Source organism: Odontesthes bonariensis, chromosome 10 (assembly GCF_027942865.1).
Source record: "Odontesthes bonariensis isolate fOdoBon6 chromosome 10, fOdoBon6.hap1, whole genome shotgun sequence".
NCBI lineage: Eukaryota > Metazoa > Chordata > Actinopteri > Atheriniformes > Atherinopsidae > Odontesthes > Odontesthes bonariensis.
Window position 1 is genome coordinate 20,574,046 of NC_134515.1, and position 16,504 is coordinate 20,590,549.

At 44.4% G+C, this 16,504-nt stretch overlaps 1 protein-coding gene across 10 annotated transcripts in view; it reads right to left on the reverse strand.

Moving 5' to 3' along the window:
* nav1a (neuron navigator 1a) overlaps positions 1 to 16,504 on the reverse strand; it is an 87,837-nt gene that overhangs the window by 37,247 nt on the left and 34,086 nt on the right. Inside the window, exon 1 of one of the 10 annotated variants that reach the window (XM_075476819.1) lies at positions 517 to 814. The exons of the other annotated variants lie outside the window; for them this stretch is intronic. Coding sequence (XP_075332934.1) covers positions 517 to 599 — 83 coding nt within the window. The 5' untranslated portion in view covers positions 600 to 814. Of the gene's footprint in view, positions 1 to 516; positions 815 to 16,504 lie in introns of those variants that run through there. 10 annotated transcript variants of the gene reach the window in all.

A 16,504-nucleotide genomic window follows, 5' to 3' on the forward strand; every position in this document is an offset into this window, starting at 1 on the left:
TCTATGAGCGCCCGAGCACTCCCCAGATGATTTGCAGTAATGTGGTTTCCTCTTTTCCTCTCAGGCTGAAACTGCTGCATTAACCTGCCTTCAGATGCACCTACTGCAAGTCTGTACATGTAACAAAAAAACAGACAGCTCTGATTCAACGTATGGCTTTGCGCATTGCCGGTATGCTTGCATGCTGTATTGAAAGGAAGCTCCATCTGCGCGCTCATTAGAGTCCCTTTGCCGTCCAGACAGTAAAACTCTGTCTCATACGAGCTACATCTAAGCACATGCAAGTCACAATAGCGAAACGTGCCACCATGCAGCTGTTGGGAGTTTTATGAATGAGACGTGCTGCTCATTTTTACGCGCAGGCTCCACCAGAGCCTCTGCAACACATTCACCTCGATCACATACGCATCCGTATTACGCTCACACAATCAAAAGCAATGTCACCAGAGTGCTAATTAGCTTCTCATCCGGCATCCCCAGTCACATACAGGCTCTGGTCTCCTCTCATCCATTTACCTTGACAGAAAGTGCATTGTCCTCCCCACGCGCTGCGGAGCCGGGAGCTGCAGCATTTTCCCGTTCAGCACGCGACCGCTCATTTCTACAACCGTTCAGCTTTCACGCCGCTTTGTTCCCGTTTGGCATATCCCACCTCTGTGGCTGTGAAGCAGGAGAGACCGACAGTGAATACAGCCGGTGCTTTCCACCGCCGATATCCGGGGAACCGCCTGTAAGAGTCAGCAGCGTTGACTGACTGACCCACTCCCGCAGTGCCTCCACTCAGACACACACTCACTCGCTCTCTCTCTCTCTCTCTCTCTCTCTCACACACACACACACGTTCCGAAGAGAGGGAGGCGATGAGCAAGGGAGGGAGGCTTGGATAAAAAGGCACACCCCAAATTCCTCCTCCTCTGGCCCCGTTTCACTGATCGCGAGCAGCTGCGCCTTCTGCAAAAAGCGCACAGAGGTTTCCGCACGCATTCATCCGCAGGATAAGCACGTCGTCATCAAATTCCCTAGAAGCAACATGTCAAAGACGTTTTCACACTCTTAAATCTCTAATTCGCGCCCGAGACACATCTCCGTGACTCCACTTACTCAGCACTTTGGTAGTCACAGTGAACACCACCATTTAATTTTATGAGGGAAGAGGAACTTTCTTTATTCAGGCGACATCTGAGTGTCAAGGACACAAGTTTAAAATAGGCTATTCTACTGCCCTGCACCAAACTGCTAGACCTCAACATAAAGGGATCAATAAAGTCGTAGGCTACCTTGCTAACAAAAGGAGTGTATTCTTCAGCAACTGCACTGAACCAAAAGTTAATAATTGGCCTAGCTTTACCGGGGGAAGTCATACTATCAACCTAAATTGTTTTACTAGACTGTGAGTGCTGATAGGAGCATCTTTTATCCTTTCATGTATTTTCTGTGGATTTTTTTGGCTAAAAACTAAATGGCTTGAACAAATATTTTATGCTTTATAGATAAAAAAAACCCAAAAAAACCCCAGAAATTAGCTGAGGTAAGACTTTTATTAGCTAAATTTGTTTGTCTTTTTTTGGGATTTTTTACTTCTATAGAAATACACAGCTTCTGTTCCAAGTGAAGAAGCATGATAACACCCTCAGACCTGTTAGCCATTCGGAAAACATTCATCAACCAATAATAACAGCTCATGTATTTTAATCACATGTAAAATCTCCATCCTGTAACTCAGGAGTCAGAGGACTAGTCCACCATTTGGAAGGTTGGTGGTTTGATGCCTATATTCCCAATAGTTGAGCAAAATACTGAACACAATATAGCCTTACACATCTTGCCCCACAGTTTGAATCTGTGTATGACAGATAAAAAGCACAGGACAGACTGAGGTGCTGTATGAATGCAAAATGAGCTTGTACTCTTAAGTGCTTTGAGTGGTCAGTGCGTTAGCCTTCCACTTCTTATGGTGATTGAATAAATCACATAAAACACTAAACAATGTGGGCTTTTTAAAAAGGAAAACACGAGACTAAAGCGGTAGAGCACAGAAGAAAAAAAAAACGTATAGTTTGATTTATTATGCACAAATATCTTTCAACAGTCACCGACTGTGTGGAATAAATGTTGGCTAATATCCAAACCATCGTTGGCACAAACGGGCCTCAATCAGGATGTAATGAAGCGAGGAGGGTAAAAGACTCTAGTGTTTCTATTGTAACAGAGTGTGTATTGGCTGCTGGAGACTAGCGGAGGAATAGAGTGGGTATCATGTATCCACTCCCGCGAGCTCTGCCCCTTTCACAACGTCCAGTGGTGTTTAAACTCCTTAAGTACTGAGTGGTCCCCTGTGAATAGATCTGCCTGTCTGCTGGGTCGGTTCAATAAGTGAATGAAGGGTGAGCGACACACACGGAGGAGGGGGAAGACGGAGATAATTAACACTGTCTTTTCATTAAGGACAGGAGAAAGAAAGACAGCCAGTGCGAGAAATAAAAGAGAGAGACTGGAAATCATGCCCACAGAGAAAGAGAAAAAGAAATCATCAAAACACTCTCTTTTTAAATGTGAAGGCAACAAAGACAGGATTCTCCTGCCCAGTCGTACCATGCAGGGCCAGGTGCACACACTGCTTGTGTGTGTGTGTGTGTGTGTGTGTGTGTGTGTGTGTGTGTGTGTGTGTGTGTGTTTGGGGGTCTGATTAGCATGTTGGCATGCTGAAATGCAGGTGTGTGGAGCTGTCACTGTTGTTGCCCAGAGTTACAAATAAAGAGAAACAAAACCAGTTTCTGTGAGCACAAAACAACACTCCCGTATTCTCACAAACACTTGCAATCCTCAAGACATTTGCTTTTATTTATGTCAACTCTCAGCCAAGTTTCTGGAAAGGCTAGTCTGTCTGGCCAGCTTTTACTTGGACCTCTGACTCACGTCCAGACATGTCCTCTGTCTCCCGCTCTGTTTGTTTGCGCCTCCTCAATAAAGGGTGTCTCTTTTTTTTCACTTCTACCCTCCTTTTCACTCAGCATCTAAGGCCACCAAACTTATTTTCAAGGTCCACGTGAGTGAGTTGGTGCAGTATAATTAGGTGGTGAGGTAACTGTTTAATGACAGTATACAGACAGGGTCACTCATATGACCCTGGGAACCTGTCACTCCTCTGCTGATGAAAGAGGCAGCAGACCTGGGAAAGCTCATCCCCCTTATCAGCCCAGGAACACACACAGATACTCAGATTCACATGCAACACTACTTGTTAAGACACATACCGAGTATAAACAAATATAAACAAGCTCATAACACACATTTATCAAACTGGAAATCTCCTCTCATCAAACATCAAGTTTCCTCTGTTACTTTACCAATATTTCATGAACATCAGTTGAACTGTGAGCCTTACATGTCTTTCAGACTCTCAATCAAAAATCTTCACACAACAACACCTCACTCACCTCTTGTCCACACCCAAACACACTGCCACTCTAACACACACACATGCGATCACCGTCTTGTTGACAAGTTTCTTTTGTCAGTGTGCTTTCTTTGCTGTAAAGAACACCTCCAAACACAGAACGTGCTTCAGCAAAATCCCTAGGATATGCTTATGGAATTCAAAGAATGCAAACCTTATTTTCTCAAATGACCTTTTAGTGAAAGCATCCGAAATGAACCCAATGTTATGTTAAAGTTGTGACGATTCTGGCAGTGAGACAGAAAGTTCTCTCTCAACCCTGTAAAACTTTCAAGAAGCCTGGGCAACAGTTGTGGAGCTTTTGATCACAATCACAATGTCTTCCTCATAATATGGCCAAAACAACCACGCCAATCCAGCACACCTCTCCAACATCAGACCGAGGGTAAATGCGTCACACGTTACCCAAAATCTATATTTTTCTGAAAATGTTGATCTAATATTAAAAACATAACTATACTGTCCCCCCTAAGTTGAAATATAAGTGGCTCTAGCCCGACAGATACTGTCTTCTCCTTTTACAACCACAGAGCCCGTTCACAGCAGGACTGTTGCACCTTGTTATTCTGTTTGTAAAGCACACAGTTGTAAAGGGGAGCAAAACTATTGCACAGCCGAGTCTGCAGCAATAGTGACAGAGCAGAATTGGCATCTTTGTGCGAGAGAAGAGTGGCCAAAAACTGACATATTTACTGCCGTTTTCAGGAAGAGGATACATAACATTAATGAATTCCTCAACCTGTTAAAGCAACCGCATTCTGTCATTCAGATGCTTGGCTCTTAAACTGTAATATTCTTCAGTGCTTCAGGACTTTATTTGATTATTTACTCAAGATTTGACAGCACATATTCCAGCAGTACAGTACTAAAGTCATTATAGAGTCAGGGTGTTTTAACAAAAGCATGTCATCCCTCTATAACAAATTATATCAGACGCAAGGCGATTGTATCAAACACAAGGCAGCAGAAGTGAGCAGATGAAAATATACCTTATATGTAAAGGTTTCAACCCTGTGAACGAGTAGCCTGATTAACATCGACTTAAAGGTGTCGATGTTGCGAAGGTGTTGCGTCACTGCGAGGGCGGCGCCTGGGTAGTGAACGAGGACACCGACACTGGCTTCTCACACAGGACACACACACATGCCTGTAGGCATTTAAGTGGGTTTTCTGATTCCAACATGCACATCTTTGTGTTTCATAGAACAGCAAAATCTGGACAGCACAGAGGCTTTTATTTGTATCATTTATAGGTATATCTCGTTTTTTTTATTTTTATTAAGCTGTGCTGTTTGTTGCCTGGTGTGTTGTTGTGTTTGGATACTTTTCACAATGTGGTTCTACAATGACTACATGCTGCTCCAGAGCATATATTATATAAAAAATAAAAAATAAAAACACTCTGTCTAGTCAGTGAAAGCAACAGCAAGTAAATGTGGCGTGATATTGCAGCAACTTCTGTATTGCACTGTTATGCCGGTGAAAGTCTTCCTTCAGAGAATCAGAAACTGCCCACAGTTTATTGTTGCCATACACCGCTCTGAAGGCTGGTGTTTTAACAATGTGGTTGGAACACACATCTTCAAAATGACTTCTGTGAGGAAAATAAATCCCTTAGCACGGCTAGCAATCGTTTGAGGAGGGAAGTTAGTTGTTAACCTGTGTATTATTCTTGCATTCCAGTTTGCATACTCAGTCTAATTCACAACCAAAAGACCAGAGACTGAATGCTTAAAATCTTATAGCAACATGTTCAAAGCTGAACAGTAAAAGGAGCGAGAGGAGCTTTGCCATAGCTCTTATAAGTATTGGATGAAGCACCCTTTTATTATTATTATTTAAAAACTGCGGGAACAGAGAATGAGGGTAGCTCTTTGAACTCTGCTCCTTGTGCTCTTTATTAGCCTTCCCCCGAGTTTAGGGAAGGCACTGAGTACTACAGTCTGAGGAGGAACTCTTGTGGTTAATTGAGGGACCCTCCATGTCTGGACCACCAAAAGCATCTTATTAGGCTCTTGGTCTGAAAGAGCACTTTTCTCAGGGTTTGGTCTGCTGAGAACAATATGTCACGAGACCTGACCTCAAGTATGCATTCTCTTTATAAGGACAGATAGAGAAAAAAGAAAAGAAAAACAGCCAATAATCCTAAAGCATTTAAGTACTTATCAAGAAGTTTCTGCAGCCAGCTCAGGCTGTCTCTCCTAATGAGAATGTGTTCACTGCTGGGAGAATTGGTACATACTTGAAAGGATGAGATTAAGAGATGGTGTAATAGGGAGAACAGGAAGGGAGGACGATAGCGGGGGGCCGAAAGAAAAGTGTGTGACTAATGTCAAAACAACTCCAGAGAATAACACGGTGGGAGTTCAACTGGAGGGAAGCAGGGCTAATTCTTATGCGCATTACAACCCCCCATCACACCCCACTGTTAAACTTCCAAGCCTTGGTTTTAGTTTGAATATTGTATGTATGAATGTGTGTATGTGTGTGCGTGTGTGGTGTAGATTTGAAACGGCTTCTACTCAAAGCTTCCAAAAAGCTTGTACTTAACCATGGAGTTTCATTTACCCCCTATAGATTAACTCAGCAAGGTCTTTAAAGGCCGTAGAGATGTGGGAGGGTGTAGCAAAGGTTATAAAGGGTGTATGCATATTTGTAGGTGTGTGTGTTTGATTGTATTTCACTGTGGGAACCAAGCTTTCAGGGAATGAAACTGAACATTTCCTAAGACTCTTTCCAACTTCCAAGGGGATACTAATTTTCCGCTGAAAACAATGTTTTAAATGAAAATGACTGATGAGAACAAAACTGTACAACAAATTCCATATTTTATGTGTCCAAGTTTTGAAATGTATTGACATTTCATCCCAATTACAATCAAGGTGGCCTTTTTTTCACCTCGTTTTTTTCTTAAATGAAAAAAGAACACAAAAATAAGTTTAAAAAAAAAACTTATTTGTTATCATTGTGCCAGTAACTGTTCCCAGAAGAGTGCAAGCTGGAAGTAGTAGTGGCATACATGCACACAATATTAACAATCCTCCCCAATTAACAAGTCTCAGCATGGCATGATACGTTGCTATCATGTGGTCATTAGTAACGTGAAACATTATGGCAGCTCTGAGGCTGTACTGAAATGGCGTTCATCACTTTTGTGTCATAAACGACACGAACTGAAGTCAAAGGATCTATCCTCTGGGTTTCCTAAACTAGAAGAAAACTTAAAACTTAGAAATATCCAATAGTTGTTGGGATATCTTATTGAAGAATATCCAGTTCACTGGCCAATCTGAGCTATAACCAAAGCTCAACTTAACTGTGCACGTTACCAACTGACAAAGGCGTAAAAGTGGAAATATTTTTCCATTGGGATCTCTGCTGTACAGATATTGAATTGCAAGCCCATGAATTATTCAGAATAACAGGAACATAAACAGAAAAACTGTTTCAAAAACTTTTTTTTTTTTTTTTGGCACCATCGATAAAATTTCTCTCAGCTGCATTGAATTGGACTTGAAGGAGATATCTCAGACACTTGTAATTCAGAAGTATATTATAAGTTATGTTGTCCTTCATGGTCCAGTGGCCTCGAAACCTTCCTGGGGACTTTTAAAAACAAAGGCTTGGTGACCGAATGATGTCAAGCCTATATGGTTCATATCTGAGCTTGTTAGTTTAGTCTCATGTTCACCGCCAGCTGTTGTTTTCAGGTCATTCACCCCCTTTACTCTCTTCTGTAGGTCAAGTGTGATTCGATCATAAGAAGAAAAAAAAAAGAAGTAATTTCAAAACACCTTCAGGAAGAGCAGGATTTTTCTCTTTCCGCCAAGGAAATGGGGTGAGAATGGTCACCAACCAAAAGCCGTGACATCTTGACCCTATCTAAATTAAGAAGCTGAAGACATACTCACGCACTCTGTTCTTTTCCTTTGCTTTTATTGTTTACATGGTAACACATCCCTCTGAACTATGTGGGGGTCCTGCACATGAAAACAATTACACACACACACACCATTTCCCCCCCGATTAACGCCCCTTGTCCTTGCAGAAGTCCCTGAGTTTTATTGTCCCTTTCAGAACTCTGCCATATGAGGAAGCCAGGGATTAGGAGGGATTATGCCGTAGTGTCTCCATAATGTGCCAAGCCTCGGCATGTGGGGAGGACAGAGGTGCCAAGGCGACAGTAGTTGTGATGACAGTTTTGATGCTTTGCTTGTGTGGTGGCCCTCAGGGGAAAGCAGCGCTTATTGGGAAGGGCACATGGTGGCAGTACCAGTATTTCGTGCTCAACAAAATTTTCTTGCCTTTCAAAGGAGTGTGTGAGAAAATTTGTCTGATGGATGTAAGTGCCGTTCCCAAGCTCCAGTCCAGAACACGTGCTCGTTGCTCAACAGTATGTTTCACAATAATGAAATGGCATGTAGTCAAACTAAACAAATCCACGGAGGCCTACAGGAGTACGAGTCAAGCTTTCTTGCAGCAACTGACACCAGAGCAGCTAACTTGGACGCCACTGTGTGTATCATTGCTGTTGTATTCATCGTATTATTCATATATAATATTCATTGTACATGAATATATGCGTGTGCGAGAAGAGAAGAATACACGCATGGACACGGAGTGGGATGAAAAGAAAAGAAAAACATATGCCAACAATTTTTTGAGCAGTGAAAGTCCAGCAACTATGAGAAAGTCTCATTCATCCACCGTTGGTGCTTTGTTTGTTTGTCTCAGTGTTAGCAAAGCAGTGTAACTTAGTGTCTGAAGAAAGTCAATCATGAAAGCATATGGCAAACATCCTCAGAGCTAACTCAGGAGAATAAGAAATGTTTGCATGAACATTGTTCTCAATGAAATAGGGGGTGTCAGGAGGTTTGCTGGACAGCAAATCCCTCTGAATCCCCATATGCGACCCTTTGTTAAATCCTTTGCTCTGTTTGTGTATACGTGTATTTAGATGTAGGAGAGTGTGTGTCTGGGGCCACTTTATCAGATAAACAGATTAATGTCATAACTGTTTGTCAGCAGCATCCTGCTGCTAGCGCTGGAGTCAGTTACATTGTCTCCAAGAAAAATAGCCAGGCAGATGAACAATACATCTGAATGCAAATCCCAGCTGCTATACATGAACTAAATGTGCTGTTATTATTATGTCGTGAAAAGTTTTGCTTCCATGCTTTGTTCCCTTAAAATCTGAAAGCCTGTTTAACGACATGCAGGAGACAACACTGAGTGACAAAGAAATCTCCATACGACTCGTTTTACACACACTCGCATTAATGCGGAGAGACTCTGATTATTTAATATAAGTGGTGTTTTTGTGTGTCTGCATGTGTGCTCTCCATGGGTGTTCTCTCGAGTGTTTGGCTCACACGTGCTGGAACAAAGAAAGAGTGCACTCCTCCATTCAGTCAAGTTCTCTCTGTAATGACAGGAAAAGTAATTGATTACACGCCACACTGAGCAGGCAAAGCCAAAGGAGCACCGCACAGAGGCAGAGAGGCCCAGAGAGGAGTAGGAATACAACACATACTCCGTCATCACTCCCCTGACACACTCCTCAGTCTGCCGCTCATCAACTTTTCATGCTAACCGAACCGCACCGTCTCAGACACACAATGCCACACTGACAGAGGAAAAGATCTGGTGGAAAACACAATGTTCTGAAAATGTGTTTTTCTCAATAACTGCCCAACATGCTCATATTTTAGCTCCTCTACTGTAAACGATATACTTTCAACTCTGACACTATGTTTCCAAGGTATCCTAAAGAATTTCTTCTCTGCACTCTCCTGGCAGACTATGAAAAACACACAAACAAAGTTTGGGCAGAGCCTAAAATGTTCAAAAGCCAGTTATCGATACAAAGCAAGAAACTAATTGCAGCAGGGATAAAGTTGAAACGGTGGAAATTAACCCCAGGTAAACAACTCTTTCTTGAATAAATCCGACAATTTTTAAAAAAGTGGTCAAGTGGTTCAGAATGACAAACGTAATGACTTAAACGTATTTTCAGCTTTGTTCCATTTGCAATGGAAGAGTGCTTGAGGCACAGATGTGAATTTTGATGAGAATAATCAAAAAAAAAGGTAAAGGAAAGTCCTGAGGACTTGAAGACGTGCACTGTACAAGAAAACGTAGATATACAAGGCACACATGCACACATATTTGCTGCCTGGCCACTTATTAATCCAAACACTGTGAGGCCTTGCACGACTGTTGAGCATAATATAAACTGGTACCTTCACAGCAGTGCACTGACATAATCCAAAACTCACTAAATAATCACAGAAGGAACAGTGTCAGAGTTCAGCCTTAACTTGATAAATATTTTAGAGCATTTGATACATATGTAACAGTGATCTTAAGCAATTAAGCATCCAACACTCAAATCAACTATTCAGATATTTTCAACAGTACGAAGAAAGAAAACGTAAAAATATTCAGGATTGAAGTTTGTCATCAAGGTTTTAAGTCCACAGATCTACCTTGAAGACCATTGAAAGTCATATTTTCTTGTTTATGGACACATCTCACCTTTAACCTCTTCATCTTTCATGACACAAAGTCACTACAAGTAAGCACACAGTAGATGGTTATACATAGTTAGATGTTCACTATACACACATGTGTGCCTATCTCTAAAATTGCTCAACTCTTTTTGCGCTTCATCCACCACACTTCATAAGGTCACATTTTGATCACAGCCCATGTTATAATAACATTTGAGGAGGGACACCAGGCTGTGCTGTTAATTTGGGGTGGGGGTCTGTAACTTGACTACAGTATGAATCACGGTATAAAGATCTGGGAAGGGGGAAGATCTGCATGCTTTCAGTGAAGAATTCCGAAGTGAGAGAGGCTTGTTCCCTCTCTCACACCGGTAAGAAGAGTTCATTAATCACAACTGTTCGACTGAATTATGATCTCTGTGTGTACACGTGCGTGAGAGATATTGCTGTTGGCCAGTAGGTGGAGTCAAAGTACAGAGGGATTGAGCTTAACCTGAAGAAAAGAAAGGAATATGGTCTTCATCAACAGTCTTTATGACCACCTGCTCCACTGAAGGTAAGGTTTAGGGACAACGACACGGTCCGTTAAGTTACAGTACTTGATTATCGAGCTAACCATCAGATAAGGGCCTCCTCCAAAACTCTCGTAAGACCAGACATTTAGTCATGAGGCTGAAGTAAGCACCGATGACATCTTAACCTATTCCAGGCATCATTTACTTTCAAAACATATTACTTCTCTATCACAACATGCTCTTTGCTGTTTCACTTCCCGTACAGTGCAGGACTGACACTTAAAAGAAACCAGCTCAGTTCTGTTTTTCTAGAAAGCACACGGCGCCAACTCAAAACACACATCCAGCAGCCTCTGAAACGCTTCAGGGAGCTGTGCATGCATGCGTTTGCCCTGCTCCACAACAAATGTTTTCATAATTCAGGCACTTAGTGCAGTGAAGCCGCTTGTCTTGCAGCGTTACTATGGCGACTGTGCGTTTACTAATGGGAGGGCGTTGAGGACCGGTGCTCTTCCATCCATAAGTTAAAGCGTCTGCATCCAGCGGGACAGAAAACGAGCCATGCACTCATGCAACTGCTGACACGTGTGTATGTGTATATAGAGCCCATTATCACCACTTTAATAGCAATGTTTCAATCAATACTGTCTGTCAAACCATATGGGTTAAGTCATTGTATGTAGACTTTATGCTTCAGTCAGGGTGGTTACATACTTAATCTATGAGCATGGTATATTTGCTTTGTGGGTTATTTCAAAGACATCTGGAGAGTAAAACACTTTTGGCAAAGCATAAATTTAACTCATTGTTCGTTAAGACTTCTTTAGAAACTAAACTGCCTGCTTTACAGCTTTAGTTGCAATTGAGAAGAGAGTTTCATACAATGAACAATGATGTTAACACTGAGCCGGTTGTTTCCAACCTGTTTGGTGGGTTATGTGGGTGAGGAGTTGTTTCACTCATCTTTGAGCTGATAAAAGCTCCAACAATTTCCCTTTAAATTTCCGGTTTGGTCTCAACAACTGTCATTGAAAGTCAAAGACTACTAGAGAAGCAGTCTGAAATCTGAAGACAAATCTTTGTCATAACTGAGTTTTCTCTTCTTTTCTCATTATTTGTCTCACAACCCCTCGGTTTCATCTGGTGGCCATGTCAAAAAGTCCATGCGTTTATTTATTTATTCATTTTTACTAGAGAATAGGATCTGAACGCATTTTCAATGTACAGTGTACAGTAACTCTATAACCTAAATGGGACCACGCCTTGTTTAAGTACACACACGTGCGCACTCTGAGGGTTAGGGTCCCCCCCTCTTGCCATTTCCTGGTAAGAATGATGTGGATCCAGATGGAGGTAGAACTCATCAGATAAGTAGAGGCCCTAGCTAGAAAAAAAGAACAGGAAATCGATAGCTGACACTGAGGATCATGACTCAGGGCGTGTGTGTGAGTATGTAGGGTCTGTGCGCCACTGGGTCATGGTATAGTCATGGAAAGCTCACCTTTGTATATGAGTGACTCATGTCTTAAATCAAGTGAGTCACACTGAGTAAATAGTCCAATCATACAAATCCACATATGTTCTGTGGGAAACTAGTGTTTAATCATACAAATTTCTCCTTTATTCAATTTCCCTTAACAGAACAAAGAGATGAGAGATACACAACCCCAACGAAGAATGTTTTTGATGCATAATGTTTAATCCTATGTATTATACATGCCGGGATGGGACATGGTAGTGTACTGTGACCTGTGTATGACACTGGTTGTGCCTGTATGCATAATAGATTGGGACGTGTAATAAATTAGGAGAAGGAGAGGAATTCCGCAGGGTGGAGGCAGACTGTGGGTGGAGGGAGCAGCAGGGAATGAGGGGACAGCAGCACTGCTCTGCCCTCTAGTGGTAAGGAAACATCAGTTTTGTAGTACAAGCTTCAGCAGGGAAATACATTCCTGACCAGCTGCTTGTGAGTACCACAGCACCACAAAATAAGCACATTCAAAACTACTGCTCTGTCGAGTGATCGGGAGTTAGAAAAACAAGCTGATAAAATGGAAAACAGAAAACTAATCCACAACAATTCGGGGAGTTTTTGAAAGAAGTGTGGATTTGTCACTTGTTTTGTCGTGTTTGTGAAAGGAAACAATACAAAAAAATAATAAAGAAATGAAAAATAATGAAATAAAAGGAACCTAAAGTCCAAAGAAAATTGGTGCAACGTAAGATATGGGTTTGATGATTGTAAAAATGAGTGTTTTTCTTTGATCTGTCAACAAATGCTGCCTTCTCTTTTTGCTTTCTCACACATAGCCTAATATAAACCTGATTAACCCCTAACAGCGACTGTGACCTGAAACACAGTAACACTACAGGGATTTGAATTGTGCTGCAATTGATTTCCTGGTGACTGGGGGTGCATTTTTGTGGTAACCATGGAGATGTCAAGCTGTGGCCAGGGCAGGACTTTGTTTTTTTTTTTAGCTTTGTTACATGCACAGCCAGTCATTCACACGTCCAAAATCCTTGTTAAGGTGAGATCATATGTTTTTGTTCAATGTGCTGAGAGTTGGTCAGTGAAACATGATGCTGTGTCTTCATCAGAACTGAAATTGTGTCATATCTTCTTATTTTTGTGCAAGAGCTGCAAGTTCCCCAACCAATGTCAAGAGTTTCCATGGAACACAGCTTTAGTCATGCTTCAACAGATTTTAAACCTAATTTAATCTGTTGAGTACAGATGGGAATCGAGTCATTCTTCTTGATTGGCCACAAGACGTCACAAAATAATGATAAATAACAATTTGATCATGAACAAAAGCTACAGTCATGCCGGTTCTTGCTCTTATGACCAGTTCCTGTGATTCAGCTGCCACAGAGCCAACAGCTTATGCTCACTCAGGCACAATATCTGCAGGCTTTCATGTTATTGCCATCAATAACTCCCAGAAAGATACACAAACACACATTAACATCACTTGGGATTATCCTTCACTAATCCATTATTTAACAGACAACAAGTTGAGAATAACCCTCCACTTGTGAGACGCTTAGTTTTTGCTGCTATGGAAACATGGGAACAGAAACAAAGTTTCAAAAACATAGATCTTCTAGGTTACAACCACTACACAACACAGCCAAGATGCTAATGAACATTTCTAAAGATAAAAACAGCTCATGTTTTCTTTTCTGAAGTGATCTCAACTTTAAATCCTTTGATTCAATGGATGGCTAATTTAAAACAAAAATCGTTCTGACGTTGCGCCAGCTTGGACTGATCTTTCACTGGCTGTGCAGATTAAGTTACCAGTTTTTCAAAGACATCTGCATTCTTGTTCTGCCAGCGAGTGCTGGTGAGCCAACATTGTAAGGGGTCCTCCACATGGAAGCCTGCTGGCAAAGCGAGCAAGTTTGCAGCTGAATGATTGGGATGATCTCTGCAAAGGGGCTCAATAATGGTGACATCACTGCCCTACTCTGCCAGAGGGAAGCTTTGTGACAACAGCAAAAAAGCAGCACACAGAAAGCTACAGCTGACAGTGTCAGGCAGATGCCATGAGGGGGGACTTGTCATAAATTATAGACTGTCTGATCAAGACTGGCAAACCACTAACTCATAGGCCTGACTGCAGCTGTGGGGTCATTGGCAGGTGGCAGGACTCACCTCACGCGAAATGCCAAGACACATGAAACATACATGTCCTGTTTTCTACTCACTGCAGAGTTGTAAAGTTATAAAATATTCATGGTCAGGTCACTGAAGAAGGGATCCACACACTGTCCATCCATCCATCCATCCATTATCTTCCGCTGGTCCGGGGATCGGGTCGCGGGGGCAGCAGCTTGAGCAAAGAGACCCAGACGTCCCTGTCCCCGGCCACTTCCTCCAGCTCTTCTGGGGGGACCCCGAGGCGTTCCCAGGCCAGCCGAGAGACATAGTCTCTCCAACGTGTCCTGGGTCTTCCCCGGGGCCTCCTCCCAGTGGGACGGGCCCGGAACACCTCACCAGGGAGGCGTCCAGGAGGCATTCTCACCAGATGCCCGAGCCACCTCATCTGACTCCTCTCGATGCGGAGGAGCAGCGGTTCTACTCCGAGCCCCTCCCGGATGACCGAGCTTCTCACCCTATCTCTAAGGGAGAGCCCAGCCACCCTGCGGAGGAAACTCATTTCGGCCGCTTGTATTCGCGATCTCGTTCTTTCGGTCACTACCCACAGCTCGTGACCATAGGTGAGGGTAGGAACATAGATTGACCGGTAAATCGAGAGCCTCGCCTTCTGGCTCAGCTCCTTCTTCACCACGACGGGCCGATGCAGAGCCCGCATCACTGCAGACGCCGCACCGATCCGTCTGTCAATCTCCTGTTCCATTCGTCCCTCACTCGTGAACAAGACCCCGAGATACTTGAACTCCTCCACTTGGGGAAGGATCTCATTCCCGACCCGGAGAGAGCATTCCACCCTTTTCCGGCCGAAGACCATGGTCTCAGATTTGGAGGTGCTGATGGTCATCCCAGCCGCTTCACACTCGGCTGCGAACCGCTCCAGTGAGAGCTGAAGGTCACGGCCTGACGACGCCAACAGAACCAAATCGTCCGCAAAAAGCAGAGACCCGACTCTGAGGTCGCCAAACCGGACCCCCTCAACGCCCTGGCTGCGCCTAGAAATTCTGTCCATAAAAATTATGAACAGAATCGGTGACAAAGGGCAGCCCTGACGGAGTCCAACCCTCACAGGAAACATGTCCGACTTACTGCCGGCAATGCGGACCAAACTCTGACACCGGTCATACAGGGACCGAACAGCCCATATCAAGGAGTCCGGCACTCCATACTCCCGGAGCACCCCCCACAAGAGTCCCCGAGGGACACGGTCGAACGCCTTCTCCAAGTCCACAAAACACATGTAGACCGGTTGGGCGAACTCCCATGCACCCTCCAGGATCCTGCGGAGGGTATAGAGCTGGTCCACTGTTCCACGGCCAGGACGAAAACCACACTGCACCTCCTGGATCCGAGATTCGACTATCCGGCGGATCCTCCTCTCCAGTACCCCCGAAAAGACCTTACCAGGGAGGCTGAGGAGTGTGATCCCCCTATAGTTGGAACACACCCTCCGGTCCCCCTTTTTAAAGAGGGGGACCACCACCCCGATCTGCCAGTCCAGAGGCACTGCCCCCGATGTCCACGCGATGCTGCAGAGACGTGTCAACCAAGACAGCCCCACAACATCCAGAGCCCTGAGGAACTCAGGACGGACCTCATCCACTCCCGGGGCCTTGCCACCGAGGAGTTTTTTGACCACCTCGGCAACCTCAGCCCCAGAAATGGGAGGTCCCACGTCCAAGCTCCCCAACTCTGCTTCCTCATCGGAAGGCGTGTCGGTAGGATTGAGGAGGCCCTCGAAGTATTCCCCCCACCGACTCACGACGTCCCTAGTTGAAGTCAGCAGAGCCCCGCCCTCACCATACACGGTGTTGACGGTGCACCGCTTCCCCCCCCTGAGCCGCCGGATGGTGGACCAGAATCTCCTCGAGGCCGTCCGGAAATCGTTCTCCATGGCCTCCCCGAACTCCTCCCAAGCCCGAGTTTTTGCCTCAGCAACCGCCGAGGCTGCGTTCCGCTTGGCCTGTCGGTACCCATCAGCTGCTTCCAGAGTCCCACTGGCCAAAAAGGCCCGATAGGACTCCTTCTTCAGCTTGACGGCCTCCCTCACCACTGGGGTCCACCAGCGGGTTCGGGGATTGCCGCCACGACAGGCACCGACCACCTTGCGGCCACAGCTCCGGTCGGCCGCCTCAACAATGGAGGCACGGAACATGGCCCATTCGGGCTCAATGTCCCCCACCTCCCCCGGGACATGGTTGAAGCTCTGCCGGAGGTGGGAGTTGAAACTCCTCCTTACAGGGGATTCCGCCAGCCGTTCCCAGCAGACCCTCACAATACGTTTGGGCCTGCCAGGTCTGACCGGCTTCTTCCCCCACCAGCGGAGCCAACTCACCACCAGGTGGTGATCAGTTGACAG